Source organism: Rhinopithecus roxellana, chromosome 1 (assembly GCF_007565055.1).
Source record: "Rhinopithecus roxellana isolate Shanxi Qingling chromosome 1, ASM756505v1, whole genome shotgun sequence".
NCBI classification, from domain to species: Eukaryota; Metazoa; Chordata; class Mammalia; order Primates; family Cercopithecidae; genus Rhinopithecus; species Rhinopithecus roxellana.
In genome coordinates this window covers 200,394,805-200,420,449 of record NC_044549.1, presented here as the reverse complement: position 1 = coordinate 200,420,449, position 25,645 = coordinate 200,394,805, and the positions used below count along the sequence as shown (strand labels likewise).

Genomic DNA, 25,645 nt, shown 5'->3' with positions numbered 1-25,645 from the left:
TTGATTTGGGGTGGAGAGTTCTATAGATGTCTATTATGTCTGCTTGGTCCAGAGCTGAGTTCAAGTCCTCAATATCCTTGTTAATTTTCTGTCTCATTAATCTGTCTAATATTGACAGTGGGGTGTTAAAGTCTCCTACTATTATCATGTGGGAGTCTAAGCCTCTTTGTAGGTCTCTAAGAACTTGCTTTATGAATCTGGGTGCTCCTGTATTGGGTGCATATATATTTAGGATAGTTAACTCTTCTTCTTGCATTGATCCCTTTACCATTATGTAATGCCCTTCTTTGTCTTTTTTGATCTTTGTTGGTTTAAAGTCTGTTTTATCAGGGACTAGGATTGCAACCCTTGCTTTATTTTGCTTTCCATTTTCTTGGTAAATATTCCTCCATCCCTTTATTTTGAGCCTATGTGTGTCTTTGCACGTGAGATGGATCTCCTGAATACAGCACACCAATGGGTCTTGATTCTTTATCCAAGTTGCCAGTCTGTGTCTTTTAATTGGGGCATTTAGCCCATTTACATTTAAGATTAATATTGGTTATGTATGAATTTGATCCTGTCATTATGATGTTAGCTGGTTATTTTGCCCATTAGTTGATACAGTTTCTTCATAGTGTTGATAGTCTTTATGTTTTGGCATGTTTTTGCAGTGGCTGGTACTGGTTTTTCCTTTGCATATTTAGTGCTTCCTTCAGGAGCTCTTGTAAGGCAGGCTTGGTGGTGACAAAATCCCTCAGCATTTGCTTGTCTGTGAAGGATTTTATTTCTCCTTAGCTTATGAAGCTTAGTTTGGCTGGATATGAAATTCTGGGTTGAAAATTATTTTCTTTAAGAATGTTGAACATTGGCCCTGACTCTCTTCTGGCTTGTAGGGTTTCTGCCGAGAGATCCACTGTTAGTTTGATGGACTTCCCTTTGTGGGTAACCTGACCTTTCTCTCTGGCTGCCCTTAACATTTTTTCCTTCATTTCAAACTTGGTGAATCTGAAGATCATGTGTCTTGGGGTTCCTCTTCTCAAGGAGTGTCTTTGTGGTGTTGTCTGTATTTCCTGAATTTGAGTGTTGGCCTGTCTTGCTAGGTTGGGGAAATTCTCCTTGATAATATCCTAAAGTGTGTTTTCCAAGTGGTTCCATTCTTCCCGTCACTTTCAAGTACACCAATCAAATGTAGGTTTGGTCTTTTTACGTAGTCCCGTTTTTCTTGGAGGCTTTGTTCGTTCCTTTTCATTCTTTTTTCTCTAATCTTGTCTTCACACTTTATTTCATTAAGCTGATCTTCAATCTCTGATATCCTTTCTTCTGCTTGATTGATTCAACTATTGAAACTTGTGTATGCTTCACGAAGTTCTCATGCTGTGTTTTTCAGCTCCATCAGGTGATTTATGTTCTTCTCTAAACTGATTATTCTAGTTAGCAGTTATTGTAACCTTTTTTCAAGGTTCTTAACTTCCTTGCATTGGGTTGGAACATGCTCCTGTAGCTTGGAGGAGTTTGTTATGACCCGCCTTCTGAAGCCTACTTCTGTCCATTTGTCAAAATCATTCTCCATCCAGTTTTGTTCCCTTGCTCGCGAGGAGTTGTGATCCTTTGGAGGAGAAGAGGCATTGTGGTTTTTGGAACTTTCAGGCTTTTTGTGCTGGTTTTTCCTCATCTTCGTGGATTTATCTACCATTGGTCTTTGATGTTGGTGACCTTCGGATAGGGTTTTTGAGTGGGCATCCTTTTTGTTGATGTTGATGCTATTGCTTTCTGTTTGTTAGTTTTCCTTCTAACAGTCAGGCCTCTCTTCTGCTGGTCTGCTGGAGTTTGCTGGAAGTCCACTCTAGACCCTGTTTGCCAGGTATCACCAGCGGAGGCTGCAGAACAGCAAAGATTGTTGTCTGCTTTTTCCTCTGGAAGCTTCATCCCAGAGGGGCACCCACCAGATGCCAGCCAGAGCTCTCCTGTATGAGGTGTTTGTCGACCCCTGCTGGGAGGTGACTCCCAGTCAGGAGGCACAGGGGTCAGGGACCCACTTGAGGAGGCAGTCTGTCCATTAACAGAGCCCAAGAGCTGTGCTGGGAGATCTGCTGCTCTCAGAGCTGGCAGGCAGGAACGTTTAAGTCTGCTGAAGCTGGCAGCGCAGTAGTTTTGATTGCACCAGCATTAACACGAACGGGTGAGTTATGCATTGTGCTATGATGTTATGATGGCTGTGACATCACTAGGCAATAGGAATTTTTCAGCTCTATTATAATTTTATGGGATCACTGCCATATATATGGTCCATCCTTGACCAAATGGTTGCTCTGCGGTACATGACAGTATTCATTTTTTCTACTCCACTGTACATGTAAAGCAGTTTCAGAATTGTAACCTGCACCTCTGTGAGAAAAACTTTACAAACTAGTGTTAACTCTGTAGAGATTCTAGTCACATACCATTTTTCCTAAGTTACTTAAGTCAGTTACCTTTTCCCACATCCCCTTCCATAAGATTATGTTAACATTTTTAATACAGTTAGATTATTTCATCACAGTCTGTATTTCAGACCAGGACCTCCTGACTTCTTGGTTGAATTTTAAAATGTTCCCACTTTCAAATGTGTTCCTTGTGGATGTACAGTTCTACGTGTAGAGCCTGTGTATCAAACACCCTGCACCATGTAGCATAGTGTTATCACTCTAAAAATTTCCCTATGCCATCCTTTTTCATAGTCAACCACACATAGCCACCAACCCCTGGAAACTACTGACCTGTTTTTCATTTCTATCTTTTAAAAATTAGCAGACTCTATATTTGGGCAGTTTTAGTTTTTCAGAAAAAAATGAGTGAAAGTACAGGGTTCACATATATTCTTTTAACCTCCCCATCCACTTTCCCCTTTTATTAACATCTTGCATTAGTGTGGTACATTTGTTACGATTGATGAGTGAATATTGACACATTGTTGACTAAGCTCATAAATTTAGAGTTTGCTGTTTGTGTGGTATACTCTATAACTTTAGATATATGTATAATAAAAGGTATCCACAATTAGAGTATCATGTTGTGTAGTTTCACTGCCTTAGAAATACCCGGTCTTCCCTAACCATCTCACCTTCCTTCTTCCCCACTCCCCGAATCCTGACAATAACTGATCTTTTTCATTGTCTTCATAGTTTTGCCCTTTCCAGAATGTCATATGGTAGGAATCATGTAGTATGTAGCCTTTTCAGATTGGTGTCTTTAACTTAGCAATGTGCATTTAAAGTTCCTCCATGTCTTTTCATGGCTTGATAGCTCTTTTAAAAATTGCTGAATAATATTCCATTGCATGGCTATCCTACAGTTTGCTTATTTATTTACCTATTGAAGTATATCTTGGTTGCTTCCAAGTTTTGTCAATTATTAATAAAAATGCTATAAACATTTGTAGGTTTTTGTTTGGACATAAGCTTCCAACTCACCTGATTAAAAAGACTGAGTGCAATTGCCAGATCATATGGCAAAATATGTTTAGTTTTATAAGAAACTGCCAAACTGTCTTCCAAAGTGGTTATACCAGTTTGTGTTCACACCATTAATAAATGAAGCTTCCTGCTGTTCTACATCTTCGACAGTATTTGGTGTTGTATTTTGGATTTTAGCCATTCTAATAGGTGTATAGTGGTATCTCATTATTGTTTTAATTTGCATTTCTCTGATCATATATGATATGGAGTATCTTTTCATATATTTATTTTCTATTTGTGCATTTTCCTTGGTGAGGTGTGTGTTCAGATCTTTTGCCAGTTTTGAAATCTATTTGAAAATTGTAAATCTAATTGTTTTCTTATTGTTGAGTTTTAAGAGTTCTTTGTATATTTTGGATGCCAGTCCTTTATCACATATGTGCTTTGCAAATATTTTTTTCAAGTCTATGGCTTCTTGTCTTTTCATTCTCTCAACAAGGTCTTCTGCAGAGCAAACATTTTTCATTTTAATGAGATCCAACGTACCATTTTTTTTTCTTTCATGGGGTCTTGCTTTTGGTGTATCTAAAAAGTCATTGTCAAACTAAAGGTCCCTAGATTTTTTTCCTATGTTATCTTCTAGGAGTTTTATAATTTTGTATCTATGATACATTTTGAGTTAATTTTTGTGAAAGATGCAAGGTCTGTGACTGAATTCTGCCCTCCCCCATATTCTCCTTGTGTTGGCATGTGGATATGCAGCTGTTCCAGCACTATTTATTGAAAAGACTATCCTTTCTTACTTGAATTGCCTTTGTTCCTTTGTTAAAAATCTGTTGATTATATTATTTGTATGGGTCTATTTCTGGGCTTACTATTCTGCTCTATTGATTATTTGTCTATCCATTCACCAGCATCACACTGCCTTGATTAACGTAGCTTTGTAGTAAGTTTTGAAGTTGAGTGGTGTTGATCCTGACTTTGATCTCCTTCAATATCATGTTGGACGTTCTGGGTCTTGTGACTCTCCATATAAATTTTAGAATCAGTTTGCCACTACAAAATAACTTGCTAGGATTTTAGTTGGAATTGCATCAAATCTGTAGGTCAAGTTGGGAAGAACTGACTTCTTGACAATGTACAATTCATATATGTATATGGAGCATCTCTCTCTGTTTTTAGATCATTGTTTTTAACATGTATTTATTTTTTTTTTTTTGAGACGGAGTCTCGCTCTGTCGCCCAGGCTGGAGTGCAGTGGCCAGATCTCAGCTCACTGCAAGCTCCGCCTCCCGGGTTCACGCTATTCTCCTGCCCCAGCCTCCGGAGTAGCTGGGACTACAGGCGCCCACCACCTCGCCCGGCTAGTTTTTTTGTATTTTTTAGTAGAGACGGGGTTTCACCGTGTTAGCCAGGATGGTCTCAATCTCCTGACCTCGTGATCCGCCCGTCTCGGCCTCCCAAAGTGCTGGGATTACAGGCTTGAGCCACCGCGCCCGGCCAACATGTATTTCTTTTATCAAAGTTTTGTAGTTTTCCTTATATGCATCTTATAGATATTGTGTTAGATTTATACTTATGTATTTGATTTTTGAAGGGTGCTAATGTAAATGGCATTACATTTTAAATTTCAAATTTTGGCCGGGCGCAGTGGCTCACACCTGTAATCCCAGCACTTTGGGAGGCCGAGGCGCAGATTGCCTGAGGTCAGGAGTTTGAGAGCAGCTGGGCCAACATGGTGAAACCCCGTCTCCTGAGGCAGGAGAATCACTTGAGCCCAGGAGGTAGAGTTTGCAGTGAGCCAAGGTTGCACCATTGCACTCCAGCCTGGGTGACAAGAGTGAGACTCCATTTCAAAAAAAAAAAAAAAAAAAAAAAAAAAATTCCAATTCCAGTTGTTTATGGCTGGTATAAGAGAAAGAAATTGACTTTTAAAAAATTTCTTTTTAAAATTTTTAAAACTTTTTTCTTTTTAAAACTTTTTTCAAGCCCAAAGAGACACAAGTATGACTTCTGTTTATTAGCCTTGTAGCCTGCAACTTGTTATAGTCACTTACTACTTCCAGGAATTTTTTTGTTGGTATTTTGGGATTTTCATTACGGATATTCATGACATCTGTGAACAAAGACAGTTTTATTTCTTCCTTCCCAATTTGTGTATTTTTCACGTCATTTCTTTTCTTATTGCATTTACCAGGACTCCCAGAGGGATGTTTAATAGGAATGCTGAGAGTGGACCTCTTTGACTTATTCTCGATCTTAGTGGGAAAGCATCTAGTTTGTCACCATTAAATATGATGTTTGCTGTAGGTCTTTTAAAAAATAGATGTTCCTTATGAAGTTGAATAAGATCTCTTCTATTCCCAGCTTTCTGAGAGACTTTTAAAATCATAAATGAATACTGGATTTTGTCAAATGAGTTTCCTACATCTAGTGACATAACTATGAGATTTTTCTTCTTTAGCCTGTCAATGTGATGGATTACATTAACTGATTTTCTGATTTTTCATATCTGGGGTAAATCTCACTTAGTCATGGTGTATAATCTTTGTCCACATTATTATATTAGGTTTGCTAATATCTGTTGATTATTTTTGCATCTATGTTCATGAGAGATATTGGTCTGTAGTTTTCCTTTCTTATAATGTCTTTGGTTTGGATATTAGGGTAATGCTGGCCTCATAGAATGAGTTAGGGAGTATTCCCTCTGTTTCTGTTTTCTAGGAGAGATTATACCAATTACAGTTGGTATAATTTCTTCGTTAAGTATTTGGTAAAATTATCTTATTAACCCATCTGGGCCTGATGCTATTTTGGAAGTTTATTACTTTTTAATTAAATTTATTTAATAGAGCTATGGCTAAAATATGATTTGTTCTCACCGAAACTCATGTTGAGGCTTGGTTGAGGCTGCCCAATATGGCAGTGTTGGGAGGTGGTTCCTTTAAGAGGTGATTAGGTCATTAAGATGGATTGATGTGACCGAAGCGGGAGCGGCCAAAATGAAATTTAATCCCTTTGTGACTTCCGACCGAAGCAAGAATCGCAAAAGGCATTTCAATGCACCTTCCCACATTTGCAGGAAGATTATGTCTTCCCCTCTTTCCAAAGAGCTGAGACAGAAGTACAAGGTGCGATCTATGCCCATCCGAAAGGATGATGAAGTTCAGGTTGTACGAGGACACTATAAAGGTCAGCAAATTGGCAAAGTAGTCCAGGTTTACAGGAAGAAATATGTTATCTACATTGAACGGGTGCAGCAGGAAAAGGCTAATGGCACAACTGTCCACGTAGGCATTCACCCCAGCAAGGTAGTTATCACTAGGCTAAAACTGGACAAAGACCGCAAAAAGATCCTTGAACGGAAAGCCAAGTCTCGCCAAGTAGGAAAGGAAAAGGGCAAATACAAGGAAGAAACAATTGAGAAGATGCAGGAATAAAGCAATCTTATATAAAAGCTTTGATTAAAACTTGAAACAAAGAAAAAAAAAAAAGATGGATTGATGTGTTTCTCCTAACACTGTGTTAGTTCTCTTGGGAATGGATTAGCTCCCATGAGAGTAGGTTGTTATAAAGCGAGGTTGCCTCTTAGGTTTTGCCTTCTTTGCACACTCCTGCTTCTCCACCATATTACGATTCAGCATGAGGCCCTCACAGAGGCTGTCCAGATGGGGCTGCCCAATCTTGGACCTTCTAGCCTCCATAATTATAAGCTAAATAAACCTCTTTCCTTTATACATTACCCAGTCTCAGATATTTTGTCATAGCAACAGAAAATGGATTAAGACAGGAAATTAGTACTGAGACTGGAGTGTTACTATACGGATACCTGAAAACGTGAAAGCAGCTTTGAAACTGGGTAATGGGTTGTAGCTGGAAGAATTCGGAGGAACAGGCTAGAAAAAGCCTGTATTCCCATGAATGGAGTATTAAGGGTGATTTTGGTGAGGGTCCAGTAAATGGGAAACGAGACTAAGGAAAGTTGGGAACTTTCTAGATATTGGTTAAGTGTCATGACCAGAATGCTGATAGAAATATGACCAGTAAAAGCCATTCTGATGAGTTCTTTGATGGAAATGTAGAATAGCTTACTGGAAACTTGAGTAAAGGCCACCCTGGTTATACAGTAGCCAAGAACCTAGCTGCATTGTGTCCATGGCCTTTAGCTTTGTGGAAGGCTGAATGTAAGAGTGATGAAACAGCAATCTCAGAGAAGACATTTCTAAGCAGCAAAGGACTTATTTTTGACTTCTAACAGTTATTCTAACAAGAATTGTTCATAGTCTCTTATAGTCCTTAGTATTTCTGTGGTATCAGTTGTCATGTCTCTTCTTTTATTTATAATTTTATGTATTTGAGTCCTCTCAGTTTTTTCTTGGTCATTCTATTAATAGCTAAAGGTTTGTCAATTTTGTTCATCTTTACAAAAAATCAACTCTTAGTTTTGTTGATCTTTTCTATTATCTTTCTAGTCTCTGTTTCATTTATTTCTACTCTCTAATCTTATTATTTCCTGCTTTGTGCTGATTTGGGGCATAGTTTGTTCTTTTTCTAGTTTTTTAAAGTATAAAGTTAGGTTGTTTATTTGAGTTTTTTTCCCCCTAATGTAGACATTTATTGCTACAAACTTCCCTCTTAGAACTGCTTTTGCTGCATTCCACACATTTGTATGTTGTGTTTCAATTTTCATTTGTCTCACTTTTTGATTTCCGTTTTCATTTATTCTTTGACCTATTGGCTATGTAGAATCCACATATTTCTGAAATTTCTAAAATTTCTCTTGTTAATGATATTTATTTATTTATTTAGAGAAGGGGTCTCACTCTGTCACCCAGGCTGAAGTGCAGTGGCTTGATCTTGCCTCACTGCAACTTCTGCCCCCCAGGTTCAAGCAATTCTCCTGTCTCAGCCTCCCCAGTAGCTGGGATTAGAGGCATGTGCTGCCATGCCTGGCTAATTTTTATATTTTTAGTAGAGACAGGGTTTCGCCCTGTTGGCCAGGCTGGTATCGAACTCTTGACCTCAAGTGATCCACCCACCTCAGCCTCCCAAAGTGTTGGGATTACAGGCATGAGCCACTGCTCCCAGCCTTGACATTTAGTTTTATATCTTTGTGGTCAGAAAATACATTTGATATAATTTAAATCTTCTTCTGAAATTTGTTAAGAATTGTTTTGTGATCCAATATATAATCTATCTTAGGTAATGTTCTGTGTGTGCTTGAGAATAATGTGTATTATGCTGCTGTTGAATGGAATATTCTGTATTTGTCTGTTGGATCTATTTGGTCTATTAGGTTTGTAGTATTATTCAAGACCACCGTTGCTTTATTGTTTTTCTGTGTGTATAATCTATCTACTATTGGCAGTGGGGTATTGAAGTTCCCTACTATTATTGTGTCACTATTTACCCCTCTATTTTGTTAATATTGCTTTATACAATTAAGTGCTCTAAATATTGGGGCACATAGGTACATAGGTAGAAATATACATAAGGTATACATTTTCCAATTGTTATACCCTCTTAATGAATTGGTCCCTTTAACATTATATAGTGACCTTTGTCTCTTGAGGCAGTTTTTGAATGAAATTCTATTTTGTCTGATGTAAATATAGCTACTTGTACTCTCTTTTGGTTACATATGTGTGGAATATCTTTTTCCATTTCTTCACTTTTCAACTTATGAGTGTCCCTAAGGCTGAAGTGAGTAATTTGTAGGTAGCATATTGTTGGATCTTGTTTTTAAATTTGTTCAGCCATTCTGTTTGTTGATTGGAGAATTTAATTCATTCACATTTAAGGTAATTGTTGATAGGTAAGGACTTACTATTGCCATTTTGTTAATCGTTTTCTATTTTTTAGTTTTTTTTTTTCCTCTCTTGCTGTCTTCCTTTGTGATTTGTTGATTTTTTTGTAATGGTATGTGTTCGTTTCCTTTCTATTTATTTTTTGCAGGTCTAGTAGAGGTTTTTCTTTGGGGTTACTATGAGGTTTATATAAAATATTTTAAAGTTATAACATTCTACCTTAACCTAATAACAATTTAATTTCAATTTTATACAAAACTGTACACTTTTGCTTCTCCCCCATCTCCACATTTTATGCTATGTCACACTTTACATCTTTTAATGTTATGTACCCATTAACAAATTATTGTAACTATAGTTATTTTTAATCTTTTTGTCTTTTACTTTATATTTTAGATTTCAGAGTGATTTATACACCATCATTACAATATTTATTTATTTATTTTTTATTTTATTTTATTTTTTTTTGAGACAGAGTCTCGCTCTGTCGCCCAGGCTGGAGTGCCGTGGCTGGATCTCAGCTCACTGCAAGCTCCGCCTCCCGGGTTCACGCCATTCTCCTGCCTCAGCCTCCCGAGTAGCTGGGACTACAGGCGCCCGCCACCTCGCCCGGCTAGCTTTTTGTATTTTTTAGTAGAGACGGGGTTTCACTGTGTTAGCCAGGATGGTCTCGATCTCCTGACCTTGTGATCAGCCCATCTCGGCCTCCCAAAGTGCTGGGATTATAGGCTTGAGCCACCGCGCCCGGCCTTACAATATTTAGATTTGATGTTATACTTACCTTTACCAGTGAGTTTTATATTTTCATGTTTTCATATTGCTACTTAACATTCTTCTGTTTCAACTTGAAGAACTTCTTTTCCTTTTTTTTTTCTTTTCTTTCTTTTTTTTTTTTTGAGACAGAGTCTCACTCTGTTGCTCAGGCTGGCGTTCAGTGGCACTATCTCGGCTCACTGCAACCTCTGCTTCCCTGGCTCAAGCAATTCTCCTGCCTCAGCCTCCCGAGTAGCTGGGATTACAGGGTTGTGTCACTAAGCCCAGCTAATTTTTGTATTTTTAATAGAGATGGGATTTCACCATGTTAGCCAGGCTGGTCTTGAACTTCTGACCTCAGGTAATCCACCCACCTCAGCCTACGAAAGTGCTGAGATTACAGGCATGAGCCACCGAGCTTGGCCTCCTTTCTCTTTTTTCTTTTAATTCTGTTATATTTTTTGTTGCTTATTTTTTAAAGACAGAGTCTTGCTTTGTCACCCACACTGAAGTGCAGTGGTATGATCATGGCTCATTGCAGCCTCGACCTTCCACCTCAAGCAATCCTTCCATCTCAGCCTCCTGAGTAGCTGGGATCACAGATGTGTACCACCACACCTGATTAATTTTTAATGTTTTGTGTAGAGATGGAGTCTCCCTATGTTGCTAGCCTGGTCTTGAACTCCTGGGCTCAAGCAATCCTCCCACCTCAGCCTCTCAAAGTGCTGTGATTACACGTGTGAGCCACTGGGCCCAACCTTTAGCTTTTCTTGTAAGGCAGGTTTGTGGTAATGAACTCCCTCAGCTTTTATTTGTCTGTGAATGTCTTTATTTCTCCTTCATTTCTGAATTACAGCCCTGCTGGCAATCGTATTCTTGGTTGGCAGCTCTTTTTTTTCTTTTAGCACTTTAAATCTTTCACCCACCGCCCCCTAGCCTACAGGTTTTTACTGAAAAGTATACTGATATCCTTATGAGGGTTCTATCATGCTATGGTTTGAATGTGTCCCCACAAAAGCATGTGTTAGTAACTTAATCCCCAGTGCAACAGTGTTAAGAAGCATGACCTTTGAGAGGTCATTAGGCTATGAAGACTCCACTTTCATGAATGGATTAATGCTGATTATGAAAGGGTTTGAGGCTTCTAAGTTTGATCTCTTTTGCTCTCTTGCTATGTGATGCCTTCTGCCATGTTAGGATGTAGCAGAACGAACTTCCCAGCTGCCAAAGCACCTTGCTGTTGAACTTCCCAGCCTCTAGAACTGTGGGAAATAAATTTCTTTTCTTTATAAATTACCCAGTCTGTGGTATTCTGTTATAGCAACACAAATGGACTAAGATACTTTGTGATTAATCTCTTTTCTCTTATGCTTTCATGGTTTTTTGTCTTAGGCATCTGATAATTTGACACGCAATCAAGCCTTCAAATTTGTGATTTCTGCATCCATGGATTCAACCAACCACAGATTGAAAATATTAAAAAATAAATAAAATAATAATGCAACAATAAAAGCTAATACAAAAATACAATATAACAACTATTTACATAGCATTTACATTGTATTAGGTATCATAAGTAATCCTGAGATAATTTAAAGTATATGGAAAGTTGTGCATAGGTTACATGTGAATACTATGCATTTTATTTAAAGGACTTGAGCATCCATGGATTCTGGTATCTGTGGATGGTCTGGAACCAATCTTCCGTGGAGACAGAAAGACCACTATCATGTGTCTCAGGATATTCTTCTTTTGGTTGATCTTGCTTGGGATCCTTTAGGCGTCAGGAATCATTTAATTAAACTACATTTAATTAAACGTTCTGCCCCTTTCTCTTTTTATTCTTCTTTTGGAACTCCCATAATTCATAAATACATACCTTGATGGTACCCCGTAGATCTCTTATTTTTTAATTTTTTTTTTTTTTTTTTTGAGACGGAGTCTCGCTCTGTCGCCCAGGCTGGAGTGTAGTGGCCGGATCTCAGCTCACTGCAACCTCCGCCTCCCATGTTTTTGCCATTCTCCTGCCTCAGCCTCCCGTGTAGCTGGGACTACAGGCACCCGCCACCTCGCCCGGCTAGCTTTTTGTATTTTTTAGTAGAGACGGGGTTTCACTGTGTTAGCCAGGATGGTCTCGATCTCCTGACCTTGTGATCCGCCCATCTCGGCCCCCCAAAGTGCTGGGATTACAGGCTTGAGCCACCGCGCCCAGCCTATTTTTTAATTTTTTTAAGATGAAGTCTCAGTCTGTCACCCAGGCTACAGTGCAGTGGTGCAATCTTGGCTCACTGCAACCTCCTACTCCTTGGTTCCAGTGATTCTCCTACCTCAGCCTCCTGAGTAGCTGAGACTACAGGTGTGCACCACCATGCCTGGCTAATACTTATATTTTTAGTAGAGACGGGGTTTCACTATGTTGGTCAGGCTGGTCTCGAACTCCCGACCTCAAGTGATCCACCTGCCTCGGCCTCCCAAAGTGCTGGAATTACAGATGTGAGTCACTGCACTCAGCCCCTTTATTTTTTTTACTTCTCTTGTATTTTTATATCTCTAGTGGCTAATTTCAAATGACATATCACTGAGTTCACTGATTTTTTTCTTCTACATGATCTCTTCTGCTGTTAAAATTTTGTATTGGCTTTTCAGCTCTGTCATTGTGTTCTTCAGCTCCAGGACGTTTTATCGTTTTAATCTCTTTATTAAATGTCTAATTTTGTTCATGCATGATTTTGTTGAGTTGTCTGTCTGTGTTTTCTTGCATCTCACTGAGCATCTTTAAGATGGTTATTTTAAATTATTTGTCAGGCAATTTGTAGATCTCCATTTTTGTGGGGTCAGCTACTGGAGCTTTATTAGTTTCCTTTGCTTGTGTTAGTCATGTTAGCCTGACACTTTGTTATCCATGCAGAATTTTCTGTAGAATTCTGTAAAAATTTCTGTGAAATTCTGTAGAATTTTCTACATACAAGATTCATCTTTGTATAGAGATAGTTTTATTTCTTCCTTTTTAATCTGGATGCTTTTCATTTATTTTTCTTGTCTGCTGACCTTGCTAGACCTGCCAGTACAATGTTGAATGGAAGTGCTGAAAGGAGATATCCTTGACTTTTTCCTGATCTTAGGGTGAAAGTATCCATTCTTTCACTATTAAGTATGATTTTACCTGTGGGGATTTCATAGATGCCTTTTTATCAAGTTTAGGAAATTTCTTTCTTTTCTTTTTTTTTTTTTTGAGACGGAGTCTCGCTCTGTCGCCCGGGCTGGAGTGCAGTGGCCAGATCTCAGCTCACTGCAAGCTCCGCCTCCCGGGTTTACGCCATTCTCCTGCCTCAGCCTCTGGAGTAGCTGGGACTACAGGCGCCCGCCACTTCGCCCGGCTAGATTTTTTGTATTTTTTAGTAGAGACGGGGTTTCACCGTGTTAGCCAGGATGGTCTCGATCTCCTGACCTCGTGATCCACCCGTCTCGGCCTCCCAAAGTGCTGGGATTACAGGCTTGAGCCACCGCGCCCGGCCGGAAATTTCTTTCTATTCCTATTTTGTTCAATGTTTTATCATGAAAGGGTATTAGATCTTTTCACAGGTCTTTTAAAATCCTATTAATGTGGTATATTATACTGATTGATTCTTGGATGTTATACTAAAGTTGCATTCCTAGTTAAAGTCCACTGGTCATGGTGTTGATAGTGTATAACCTTTTATATTTATTGTTGCATTCAGTTTGCTATTATTTTATTGAGAATTTCTACATCTAAATTCATTCTTAAGAAATACTGGTCTATATATTTTTATTTTTATTTTTTGAGATGGAGTTTCACTCTTGTCACCCAGGCTGGAGGGCAATGGCATGATCTTGGCTTACTCCACTTCCCGGGTTCAAGTGATTCTCCTGCCTCAGCCTCCTGAGTAGCTGGGATTACAGACACGTGCCACCATGCCCAGCAAATTTTTGCATTTTTAGTAGAGGTGGGATTTCACCATATTGGTCAGGCTGGCCTCGAACTCCTGACCTCAGGTGATCCACCAGCCCTGGCCTCCCAAAGTGCTGGGATTATAGATGTGAGCCACCACGCTTGGTCTGGTCTATATTTTATTCCTTTCATTTTAGTTTTTTCCTTTCTTTTCCTCAGACTCAATAATTTTTTTTTTTTTTTTTTTTTTTTTTTTTTTTTTTGAAACAGGGTCTGGCTCCATCGCCCAGGATGGAGTGCAGTGGCACAATCTCAGCTCACAGCAACCTCTACCTCTTGGGCTTAAATCATCCTCCCACCTCAACCTCCCAAATAGCTGGGACTACAGGAGCATCCCACCACGTCTGGCTAATTTTTGTATTTTTTGTAGAGATAGGGTTTCATCATGTTGCCTAGGCTGCTCTCAAACTCCTGGGCTTAAGTGATCCTCCTGCCTTGGCCTCCCAAAGTGCTGGGATTATAGGTGTGAGCCACCATGCCCAGCTCACAGTTGCTTTGAAATGTCTGGATCTTTAAATATCTGGCTCTCCAATGGGAAAAAAGGGTAAAAAGAAATACAAACAAATAAGCAGGTGCTGTTCCTTTAAATCTCCTGAAAGCTGTGTCAGCCAGTGGCAGTTGAATCAATGGTGGCTAGTTTGTGTGCCTACACCTCAGTGATCAAAAGTAGCAATAAGCTACAGAACACTGACTCCTGTTACTTGGAGGAGAAGGTTGTTATTGCCCATTCTGGCTCCAGTAAGCTGCACTAGGAACATGGGCATAGTTGCCTGCTGTGAGGCTAGGAGTAAGGGGTGTTTAGCTGCTATCATGTTTAAAGCTTAAATTGGTAGAAACTAACTAATCTACTAGCCAAGTTTTCTCCTTGAAGCTGTAAGGGTTCAAATAGACTCCAGACTCTAGTTACTTCAAACAGTTCCTGCCAATACAATTGTCATCTAGGTAAGGAGTTATATTCCTGGAATTTCCTACTCTGCCATCTTCCCTGACATAACTCCCTGTATTTTTTATTTTTAAAGGATACTTGAGTTGCACATAGAATTCTTGGTTGACAGTCTTTTTCTTTCAGGACTTTAAATGTGTCACCCAACCGCCTTCAGACTCCATACCTTCCGATGAGAAGTCAGCTCATAATCTTATTGGGGATTCCATGTGTGTGATGAATTGCTTCCCTGTTGCTGCTTTGAAGAGTCTCTCTTTGTCATTGTTATGCAACTCTTTGTTTATAAAATTTTGAAATGTGCATATCTTCAAGTTTATTTTATTTGGAATTCATTGATGTGTAGATTCATGTTTTTCATCAAATTTGAGACATTTTAGGCAATTATTTCTTTAGATATCTTTTCTTCCCCCTTTCTCTCCTCTTTGTATAGAACTTCCATTATGTTGTGTTGACATACTTAATGGTGTCCCACAGGTTTCTGAAGTCCTGTTTATTTGTCATCATTATTTTACTTGTCTGCTTTCCAGAGTAGATGATCTCAAGTGACCTATCTTTAAGTTCACTGATTCTTCGGCCAGCTCATGTTTACTTTTGAGCTCCTCCTGTGAATTTTCATTTCAGTGTTTGTAATTTCCAACTCTAGATTTTCTATATAAAAAAAATCATTTCTCTTTGGTAATATTTTTATTTTGTGAGATGGCATTTTCATACTTTCCTTACTTCTGTAGACAGCATACTTTAGTTCTTTGAACACATTTAAAATAGCTTACTTAAATTGTTTGTCTAGTAAGTTCAGCTTCTGGGTTTCCTAGTGGCAGTTTCTTTTGACTTCTTTCCCTATTCTCCCACCCTTGGTATAGGCCATACTTTTTTGTTTCTTTGCATGTCACATAATTTTTTTAACAGAACAGTTTAAATACTATATGTTGTAACTATGGAAATCACATTCTCACGTTCCTCAGGTTTTGTTATTATTACTATTTGTTGTTGCTGCTGCTGTTTGTTTCATTAGTGACTTTTCTAAACTAACTCTGTAAGGCTCTTCTTTGTCATATATGGCCACGAAATCTCTGCTTGTTAGCTTTAGTGCTCAGCTAATAATTAGATAGAGATTTTCTTAAATGCCTTGAATCAACAAATTTTCCAGCCTGTGCTAAGGAGCTCTGTTTGTTGGGGCATGTCTACAACACTTCAGTTTGCCCTAGCATTCTTAGCTTTCATTTCTGACATGCACAGACACTCAAAGCTAGCTGGAGGTGAGAGATTAGGGTCTTCTCAGGTCTTTCCTAAATGTACATACAGTTCCAACATCTATGTCATATCTGAGTCTAGTACTGATTATTGCTTTTTCTTAGACTGGTTTTTTTTTTGCCTTCTGATTTGCCTTGTAATTTTCGTTGAAAGTTAGACATTCTCCATTTCTGTTACTGTATCAGGAGATAACTAATATAAATATTTTCTATCCTTGGAGAAAAACACAGGCTTCCTTCTGTTTGGTGGTTATTACAGAGATTTGTGATACTCTAATAAGGAATGGGCTGTGCTTTAGTTTGTTGTTGTAGCTACCAGAGTTGAATTTTTGTGGCTCTGGGCACCAGAGATTTAAAATTCTGTCAGTGATACCTTGCTTTTGCCTCTTCCACTTGGCTTTTGGTCTTCTCTTTGTGCTGTTATCCTGGAGAACTTGGTAGTTCTTGCAGCTGCATGTGATACTATATCACTTCACATTTAGGATACAAAACTTATGACATATTTCTTTTTTCTTTCTTTTTCTTTTTTTGTTTTTTCAATTAGCTTTCTCAGATTGAAAACAACATATTTGCCAGGCACGGTGGCTCACGCCTGTAATCCCAGCACTTTGGGAGGCTGAAGTGGTGGGTCACCTGAGGTTAGGAGTTTGAGACCAGCCTGGCCAACATGGTGAAACCCTGTCTCCACTAAATAGAAAAAATTAGCCAGGCATGGTGGCGGGCACCTGTAATCCCAGCTACTTGGGAGGTTGAGGCAGGAGAATTGCTTGAACCTGGGAGGCGGAGGTTGCAGTGAGCCAAGATTGTGCCATTGCACTCCAGCCTGGGCAACAAGAGCGAAACTCTGTCTCAAAAAAAAAAAAAAAAAAAACCACACACACACAAAAACAACATATTTATATTTCTCTCTCTCCTGATCTTTGTGCTACTGTCATACATCTTCTTGCATACATATTACAAACCTCACTGTACATTGTTAGTTCTGTTTAAATAGTCAATTAAATTATCTTTTAAAGATATTTACATAAAAGAAAAGTATCTTACATATATCCCATGTAGTTATCTTTCCCAGCACTCTTCATTTCCTTACGTAAATCCAGATTTTCATCTGGTATAGTGTTCCTTCTGTCTGAATGATTTTAACTTTTTTATAGTGCAGGTCTGCTGGTGAGAGTCTTTCATCTTATGCATGTCTGAAAAAAGTCTGTATTTTGCCTTCATTTTTGAAATAAAATTCTACAAGTTCTTTTCTTCCAGCACTTAAAAAATGGTGCTCAACTGTCTTCCTGCTTGTATAGCTTCTGATGAGAATTCTACTGTCATCCTTATCTTTGTTCTTCTGTACTTATCACTGGTTTTAAGCAAGTTAATTAAGTTGTGCTTTGGTTTAGTTTTACACACACACACACACACACACACATATATATATATATACTTTTTTTACATATATATATACACACACACACACACATAGATTTTTTTTTTTTTTCCTATGGAGTCTCTCTGTCGTTCAAGCTGGAGTACAGTGGTGTGATCTTGGCTCACTGCAACCTCCGCCTCTCGGGTTTAAGCAATTCTCCTGCTTCAGCCTCCCGAGTAGCTGGAACTACAGGTGTGCACTACCACATCCAGCTAGTTTTCATGTTTTTAATAGAGAGAGGCTTTCACCATGTTGGCCAGGCTGTTCTCAAATGCCTGACCTCAGGTGATCTGCCCACGTCAGCCTCCCAATGTGCTGGGATTACAGGCACGAGCCACCACTCCCGGCCTGGTTTAGTTTTCTTCATGTTTCCTTCTTTGGTGTTCACTGAGCTTACTAGATTTGTGGAGTTATAGTTTTCATCAAATTAAAAACATTTGAACAATATTTCTTTAAATATTTTTGTCCAAATACTCACACATTAGGACACAGCTCACTGATGTTCTCTCTCTCTCTCTCTTTTTTTCTGTTTCATTTTGAATTTTTTTTTTTTTTTGAGATACAGTTTCCTTCTTGTTGCCCAGGCTGGAGTGCAATGGAGCAATCTCGGCTCACGACAACCTCCGCCTCCTGGGTTCAAGCAATTCTCCTGACTCAGCCTCCCAAGTAGCTGGGGTTACAGGCATGTACCACCATGCCTGGCTAATTTTTGTGTTCGTCAGGCTGGTCTTGAACTTCCAACCTCAGGTGATCCACCCTCCTTGGCCTCCCAAAGTGCTGGGATTACAGGCATGGGCCACTGAGACTGGTCAAGTTTTTTTTAATTGTTAGGTTTTCAAGTTTACTAATCTTTTCTTCCACGAAGTTTAATATGCTACTAATCCCATGAGTGTATTTCTAACATACACGGTAGTTTTCGTTTTTAGAAGTTTGATTTGGGTCATTTTTCATCTTAGATATCTCTCCTGAACTTTTTGAATATATATGTATATGTATAACTTAAAGTTATAATGACTGTTTTAATGCTCTCGCCTGAGCATTTAACATCTGTGTCAGTTTGAAGAAGATAAAATTAATTGATGATTCCCATCATTATCAGTTATATTTTCATGCTTCTTGCATGTTGGGTATTCTTTGATTGGATACTGGATATTGTGACTTTTACCTTGTTGGCTGTTTGATATTTTCATATTCTCATAAATATTCTTGAGCTTTGTTTTGGGATGCATTTAAACTACTTGGAAACTGTTTGATCTTTTCAGATCTTGCTTTTAAGATTTTTTTAAGCTGGACAATTCTCAGTCTAGGCCTAATGATTCCCCATTGCTGAGGCAAGACCTTCCTGGATACTCCACCCACTGCTCTGTGAATCTTGAGTTATTTTGTCCAACCAATGGAAGCAGGCTCTATTTTTGGCCCTGTGTGAGCACCAGGCATTGTTACTTCTAATTCTTTTCCGTGGTTATTTCTCTAGCTTCAGGTTGTTTCCTCACAGACATGCACTGACCAGTACTCAGTTTAATACTCAAGGGGGAGTATTTCTGTTGCTATAAAGGAATACCTGAGGCTGGGTAATTTATAAGAAAAAGAGGTTTATTTGGCTCATGGTTCTCTAGGCTGTAAAGAAGCAGGGTGCCAGCATCTGCTTCTGATGAGAGCCTCAGGCTTCTTCCTCTCATGGCAGAAGGCAAAGGGGAGCTAGTATATAGAGATCACATGGCAAGAGAGGAAGCAAGAGAGGGGACGTGGATGTGCCAGGCTCTTTTTAACAACCAGCTCTCTTGGCAGCTAATATAGTGAGAACTCACTCACTCCTGCTCTTCCAAGAAGGGTATTAATCTATTCATGAGAGATCCACCCCTGTGACCCTGACACATACCATTAGGCCCCACTTCCAGCACTGGGGATCAAATTTCAACATGAGATGTGGAGGGGACAAACCTCCAAACTATGGCAGGGAACCTCTGCAGATCTTTGTGTTCTTTCTTTGTGCGACTCTCTCCTCTGCAGTATTTTATCAACATAGCTGCCTCCGTGTTCCTGGCCTCTCAGCAATACCTGCTCACATCCAGGAGCCTGCTGGATTCTGCCTGCGTTCTCCTTCTCTGTACTATGGCCTGGAAATTCTCTCAGTCATAAACCTGAGATAATCATAGGGCTTACTCCATTTGTTCCCCATCTATTAGGGATTCTATTTTTTTTGGTTGGTGTCCAGTGTCTTAAAAACTATTGTTTCAGATTTTTGTCCATTTTTGGTTGTTTCAGGTGGGAAGGTCAGTCTTTATATTCCACGGCCAGAAGGAGAAGTCAGCATTCAATAACTTCTTTCTTTCTTCTCTCTCTCTCTCTCTCCTCTCTCTCTTTTTCTTTTTTTTTTTCGGGTCTTGCTCTGTTACCCAGACTGGAGTGCAGTGGTACAATCCATAGCTTACTATAACTTCAACCTCCTAGGCTCAAGTGATCCTCTTGCCTCAGCCTCCTGAGTAGCTAGGACTACAGGCATGCACTACTATGCTCAGCTAATTTATTTTATTTGATTTGATTCAGAGACAGGGTCTCACTATGTTGCCTAGGCTGGTCTCAAACTCCTGGGCTCAAGCAATCCTCCTGCCTCAGTTGCCCAAAGTGTTGGGATTATAGGCATGAGCCACAGTTTCCAGCCAATATTCCTTTATAGTTAAAAATATCTATCATAGGTAATTAAAAAATATCTCTTTAAGTTGCTTTCCCTTTTTCATTTTGTATTTTGCTTTTTTTCTTTTATCTTAATCTTACTAGAATGTTGTCTATTTTATTAGGCTTTTCAAATAACAAAATTCTGATTGTGCTAATTCTCTCCATAATTTTTTCTCTATTTATTGATTTCCTTTTTTTTTTTCTAAGAGAGAGGGTGTCACTCTATCACCCAGGCTGAAGTGCAGCAGCCTGATCATAGCTCAGTGTACCCTTGAACTCATGGGCACAAACGATTCTCCTGTCTCATCCTCCCAAGTAGCTGGGACTATAGGTGCACACCACCATACCTGATGGTTTTTTTTATTTTTAGTAGAGACAGGGTCTCACTATGTTGCCAGGCTGGTCTTGAACTCCTGGGCTCAAGCAATTCTCCCACCGCAGCCTCCCAAAGTGTTGGTGTTACAGGCCTGAGACACTGTGCCTGGCTACTTTATTGATTTCTGTCTCCTTTTTCCATTATTTTCTCCTTTGTCTCAAATTCTTTCTTTGAGTTTACTCCATTGATCCTTTTAACTTTCTGAGTTGGATGTTTAGCTCATTTGCTATCAGTCTTTCTTTTCTGATCTTGTCAAAGCTGTAAATGACTTTCTGGGACTGGTCTATCTGCATCACATATGCTTTGATATGTAGTGTTTTCATTGGCAGTCACCTCTAAATGTTCATTATTTCCCTCATGATTTTTCTTTTTATAGGAGAATCACTTAGAAGGGTTTTGTTTTTGTTTCAGAAAGATGGGATTTTTTGATATGTTAAAAACTAATTTTAATATTATTGACTTGTTACTTAAGAACAGAATCTATATGCCAATGATTCCCTGGAGTTTGTTGTTCTCTGTGGCATCATTTCTGAATGTTCCCTTTGTGGTCATTGAGCAAGGGTTCTCTGTTGGTAGTTGTAAATTTTATTATACAGCTAAGGTGAAGATGATTAATTGTAATAGTCAAATCTTCTTTATCTTTGCTAATTTTGTTTGTGTAATCCAGCAGTTTCTTAAGGGGAACATATCAAAAACTCCAGTCTCCCATTAATTGGTCACCTGTTTCTTTGTGTATTATAGGCTTTTCTCTGCATCTTCTTGATCATTTCTTATTTTTACTTTATATAATAAGATTCCTCTTTGTCCCTTTATCATGATCTTGCCTTAAATACTATGATCTAGGAAAAAAATTGCTATACCACTTACTTTGTGTTTCAGATTTGCTTGGTATTTCTTTTTCTATCCCCCCTTTCCAATTTATCTGTATCTTTTTGTTTTAAATTTGTCTCTTCATATAGTATATTTCTGGAAGATATCTTTTTTCTCTAATTATAAAGTCTTTGTTTTGTTTGTTTTTTTCAACACATTTGCATGTAACACAATTGCCATTGTATTAGGACTGATTATAGCCATCTTGTTTTGTGTTTTCTATTTATCATACTTTGTTCTGTTTTGTTTTGTTTTAAAGAGATGGCATTTCAATATATTGTCCAGGCTGTAGGCAAACCCCGGGGCTGCAGTGACCCTTCCGCCACAGCCTTCGGAGTAGCTGGAACAGCAGCCCAGGAGGCTCTTTCTGTTTCACTTGAAATCTTCCACTGGGTAGACTGTATTTTCTGCTGCTTTGAAGGGTATCCAGTGATTAGATTACACTCAACTTGGACCGGACGCAGTGGCTTACCCCTATAGTCCCAGCACTTTGAGAGGCCGAGGCGGGAGGATCACGTGAGGTCAGGAGTTTGAGACCAGCCTGGGCAACATGGTGAAACCCCGTCTCTACTAAAAATACAAAAATTAGCCAGGCGTAGTGGCCCACGCCTGTGATCCTAGCTACTTGGGAGGCTGAGGCAGGAGAATCGCTTGAACCTGGGAGGTGGAGGCTGCAATGATCTGAGATCATGCCACTACACTCTAGCCTGGTCGAAAGAGTGAGACTCCATCGAAAAAAAAAAATTACACTCAACTGGATAATCCACGAAAATCTCTATCTTAAGGTTCACAGGACGAATAACATATCGAAAGCCGCTTCCTTCACAGTACTACCCGGATTCGTTTTTGCTGAGTGACTGGGGATCGCGAGAGCCGCCTCAGGTCTCTGCAGGCACACCCGGTTCCGGCCAACACCAGGACCAGGGCGGAGCCGCCGCAAGGCGTGCTGACTGTGCCCATGGCGTCCCAGGATGGCCTACGCAGGGGCCGTGGAGGCACACGCCTGAGCCTCCACTTCCTGATCTGGCTTCAGCTTCTTCAGCCCCTGCTCAGTGAGGCCGGGACTGGACAGGGCAGGGCAGGGCAGGGCGGGGCGGGGCTGCGCCCACGCTGGGTGTGGGGTGGCAGTGGGGGTGCTGTGGGAACAGGCAGACGCGGAGGAGGCGCCGCCAGGCCAGCTCCTGTTTGCCACGGGTCCCGGTCTTCACCAGGTGAGCCATACCGACCCGAGAAGGATTCCAGAGTGAACCTGGCAAGCCCAGAAGCCCGGACACCTCCTGTGCACCCGAAATTCCCAAAAATTCCAGAAACCTCTGTAGCTCCAGGGACTTCAGCGCCCGCAGGGCCTCCAGGATCCTGGGTTACTTCAGCATCTACAGTGGGAGAAGCCTTGGAATCCGACAGGATCTCTGACCTTGGAAGGCAATTTTCTCAGGGTATTGTTTCTGGTGCTAGATCTGTCCTGGCCTGCCTGGGAGGTCAAAGGGGACGCAGCCTGGCTCAGGGAGGTTGAGGGTAAGACCCTGACCTACAGGATTTGAGAGAGAGGATAACCCGCCTCCGCCCTGGGCAGCCTGGTGGGGGTGGGGGGAAGGTAGTGGCTTCACTTCCAGTCCCCTCTCTTTACTGAGCCCACCAGCCTGTGGCCACCGTGTTTCAAGGATAATTGGAGGATTGCCAGCCCTAAACAGGAAGTGGCCCTGGCAGGTGAGCCTCCAGACCGAAGACAAACACCTCTGCGGAGGCTCCCTCATCGACAGGCGCTGGGTGCTCACTGCTGCCCACTGTGTCTTTAGGTGAGTGTTTGGGGCTCAGAGCTTGGGCCCTGATCAGGCTGCGGGACCTGGAGCCAGTCTGTCCCCCTCCCTGAACTTCCTCTTCCTCATCTGTAAAAGGGGGTGATAGCCCCATAGTTTTTATCCAGTCTGGGTGAGATCTGAGGATTAGCATTTCTAACAAGTTTCCAGGTGTTGCCGCCGCCGCTGATCTGGGGACCACCGGCTAAAGTGGTCAGCGGTCCTGGGGGGATGTGGTTTGCAGGAAGGGAGGTGGCTGCTGGCTGGCATAGGAAGATGGGACCAGGCTGGGAAGCACCTGGAAGGTGTGGAAGGGGAGCATAGATGCCCCCCCCACCCCCCCGCCAGGATATCTGTGAAGGCCATCTTTTCTCTTAACAGTGATTTGGAATACAAGGTGAAGCTGGGAGACACTGACTTGAATGCTGGTTCCAAAAACGCACTGGTGATCCCTGTTGAAGACATCATTTTTCCTAGCAATTTTGATTTTGCCAGTTTGACAAACGACATTGCCCTTGCTCTGCTTGCCTACTCTGTGAATTATTCCTCACACATCCAGCCTGTGTGCCTCCCGGAAAAACTTTTTGAAGTGGAAACTGGGACAGAGTGCTGGGTGACTGGATGGGGCCGAGTGTCAGAGAGTGGTGAGACAGACAGGATGCTGAGGTGGGACAGCCTGGTGGGCTGGGCTTGGTCTGCAAGCTATTGGGAGAGGCAGGCAGGCCATTTTCTAGCATGTGGGTGAGGGAGGAGGGTGGAGAAGATGCTGCCAGGAAGTAATTTAACAACTATGTTATGAATTTCTGTTGTCACATTGGGACCTGGGGGCTTGGGGGCCAGGCGTAGTGGGTTCTCTTCAGGGTGAATTTCAGCTGAGGGTGATGAGCTGTCTGCCAATAGGAGCCAACCCCCACTAGAAGTTCCTGCCTTGATGGGTCGAACTTCTTCACCCTAGCAGTGTAGGCCAAGCCAGAGCAACCCTGCCAGTGAGGCTGTGGGGGCTCCTATCCTTAGGGAGAGGCACTACCTGTCCAAGAGTCTAGAAAGTAGATGCTCTAGAAAGTAAAGATGCTTTACTGATGCAGAGGACAGCCTGTCATTTCTGCTGATACTCAGAGTGACTGATACTTGGTTGTCATTTTTCAGGCCGACAATGTCTTGCCTCTCTCCTGATCTGTTTTTCCTTTTACTGTCTTGATTTTGCTTCTTGTCCTTTCCTTTCTCCATGTCAACATTAGGCTCAAGTTTCCTTCTATGTCAAGTGGGGCCAATATCCACTGCCCTGACTTCCTTTAATTCGGGCAGTTGTGTTAAACACACTGATCAGGACTCAGAGTGGGCACTAGGGGCTCCTGTTATATCCCTTTGTGAAGACCCACTCTCTTGTAAGTTGTCTCTTTGCAGTTTCAGGATCAGAGCCATTTGTTCTTCAGGAGGCTGAGCTAAACATTATGCGTCATGAGCAATGTCGTGAGATGATCAAGAAGAAGAGTGTAGCCAAGAGTAAAATGGTCACGAGGGGGACCGTCTGTGGCTATAATGACCAAGGGAAGGATTCTTGTCAGGTCAGTTCATGGGCCTCTTGCTACCTCAGCACTGTAGTTGTCTCCTCAAAGCTTCCTCATCCCCAGCCAGTAGGGCCTGGGTTATCTCCTAGCCTCTCCGTTACCCTTATTCATGGTAATGGGACATGAGGACAAGCCACCAAGGCTCTCCTGGGCAGCCTACCTGATCCTTTAGGAGAGAGCAGCTGACACAGCCTAGAGTGGGAGGAGGGGTGAATCAGGCAGGTCCCACCAACAATACACGCTCCATGTCTTGAGCCCCTTCTGTGTGGCAGGCAGTGTACTCAGGTAAGCACTTGACTCATTATTGTCTCAGAGTAGGCACGATTTCATTATGTATATTCTGTTTTTTGGAACACACCTTTTTAGTCGGTACCTGATTTTAGTTTATTGGAAATTGTCGATTCTCAGATCTCATACTGACTGATACCCAAGGCTAGGGAGGGTCTTACGGGTTCCTGGGGAAGCCTCCTGAGTGCCTAGCTCTGCAGCCCATTGCAGTGCAATTAGCCTGCTCTGATGTGGATCCTATTTCTTTCCTACAGTGACTATCTTTCTTTTTCCAGGGAGATTCTGGGGGGCCCCTGGTCTGTGAATTAAATGGCACATGGTTCCAGGTGGGGATTGTGAGCTGGGGTGTTGGCTGCGGTCGCAAAGGATACCCTGGAGTTTACACAGAAGTTAGTTTCTACAAGAAATGGATTATTGATCACCTGAGACAAGCTTCCTGTCTGAATTCAGCAGACTCCCTCATCCTAGTCCTGTGTCTGATGATGCCCCTGGGCATCCTGGTGACCCCGTGA

General features: G+C 41.0%; 2 protein-coding genes across 2 annotated transcripts; both read left to right on the top strand.

Moving 5' to 3' along the window:
• The first annotated feature begins 6,403 nt into the window (after positions 1-6,403).
• Positions 6,404-6,894, top strand: LOC104671316 (60S ribosomal protein L26-like). The gene has a single exon (XM_010374770.2). It carries the CDS (start codon positions 6,419-6,421, stop codon positions 6,854-6,856), a length of 438 nt encoding a protein of 145 aa, XP_010373072.2. The 5' UTR covers positions 6,404-6,418; the 3' UTR covers positions 6,857-6,894.
• Positions 6,895-22,439: 15,545 nt separating this feature from the next.
• On the top strand, positions 22,440-25,645 carry LOC104671348 (serine protease 44-like). Its single transcript, XM_030938117.1, has 6 exons — positions 22,440-22,533; positions 22,693-22,903; positions 23,095-23,277; positions 23,659-23,921; positions 24,694-24,842; positions 25,409-25,645. The coding sequence occupies exons 1-6, from the start codon at positions 22,440-22,442 to the stop codon at positions 25,643-25,645; spliced, it is 1,137 nt and encodes a 378-aa protein (XP_030793977.1).

Excerpts from the sequence above, each read along its gene's own strand:
- LOC104671316 (XM_010374770.2), top strand. The coding sequence starts at position 6,419 with ATGAAATTTAATCCCTTTGTGACTTCCGACCGAAGCAAGAATCGCAAA.
- LOC104671348 (XM_030938117.1), top strand. The coding sequence starts at position 22,440 with ATGGCGTCCCAGGATGGCCTACGCAGGGGCCGTGGAGGCACACGCCTG. Across the intron at positions 22,534-22,692 it reads GCTTCTTCAGCCCCTGCTCA|GTGAGCCATACCGACCCGAG; the intron begins GTGAGGCCGGGA and ends GGTCTTCACCAG. Across the intron at positions 23,278-23,658 it reads GCTGCCCACTGTGTCTTTAG|TGATTTGGAATACAAGGTGA; the intron begins GTGAGTGTTTGG and ends TTCTCTTAACAG.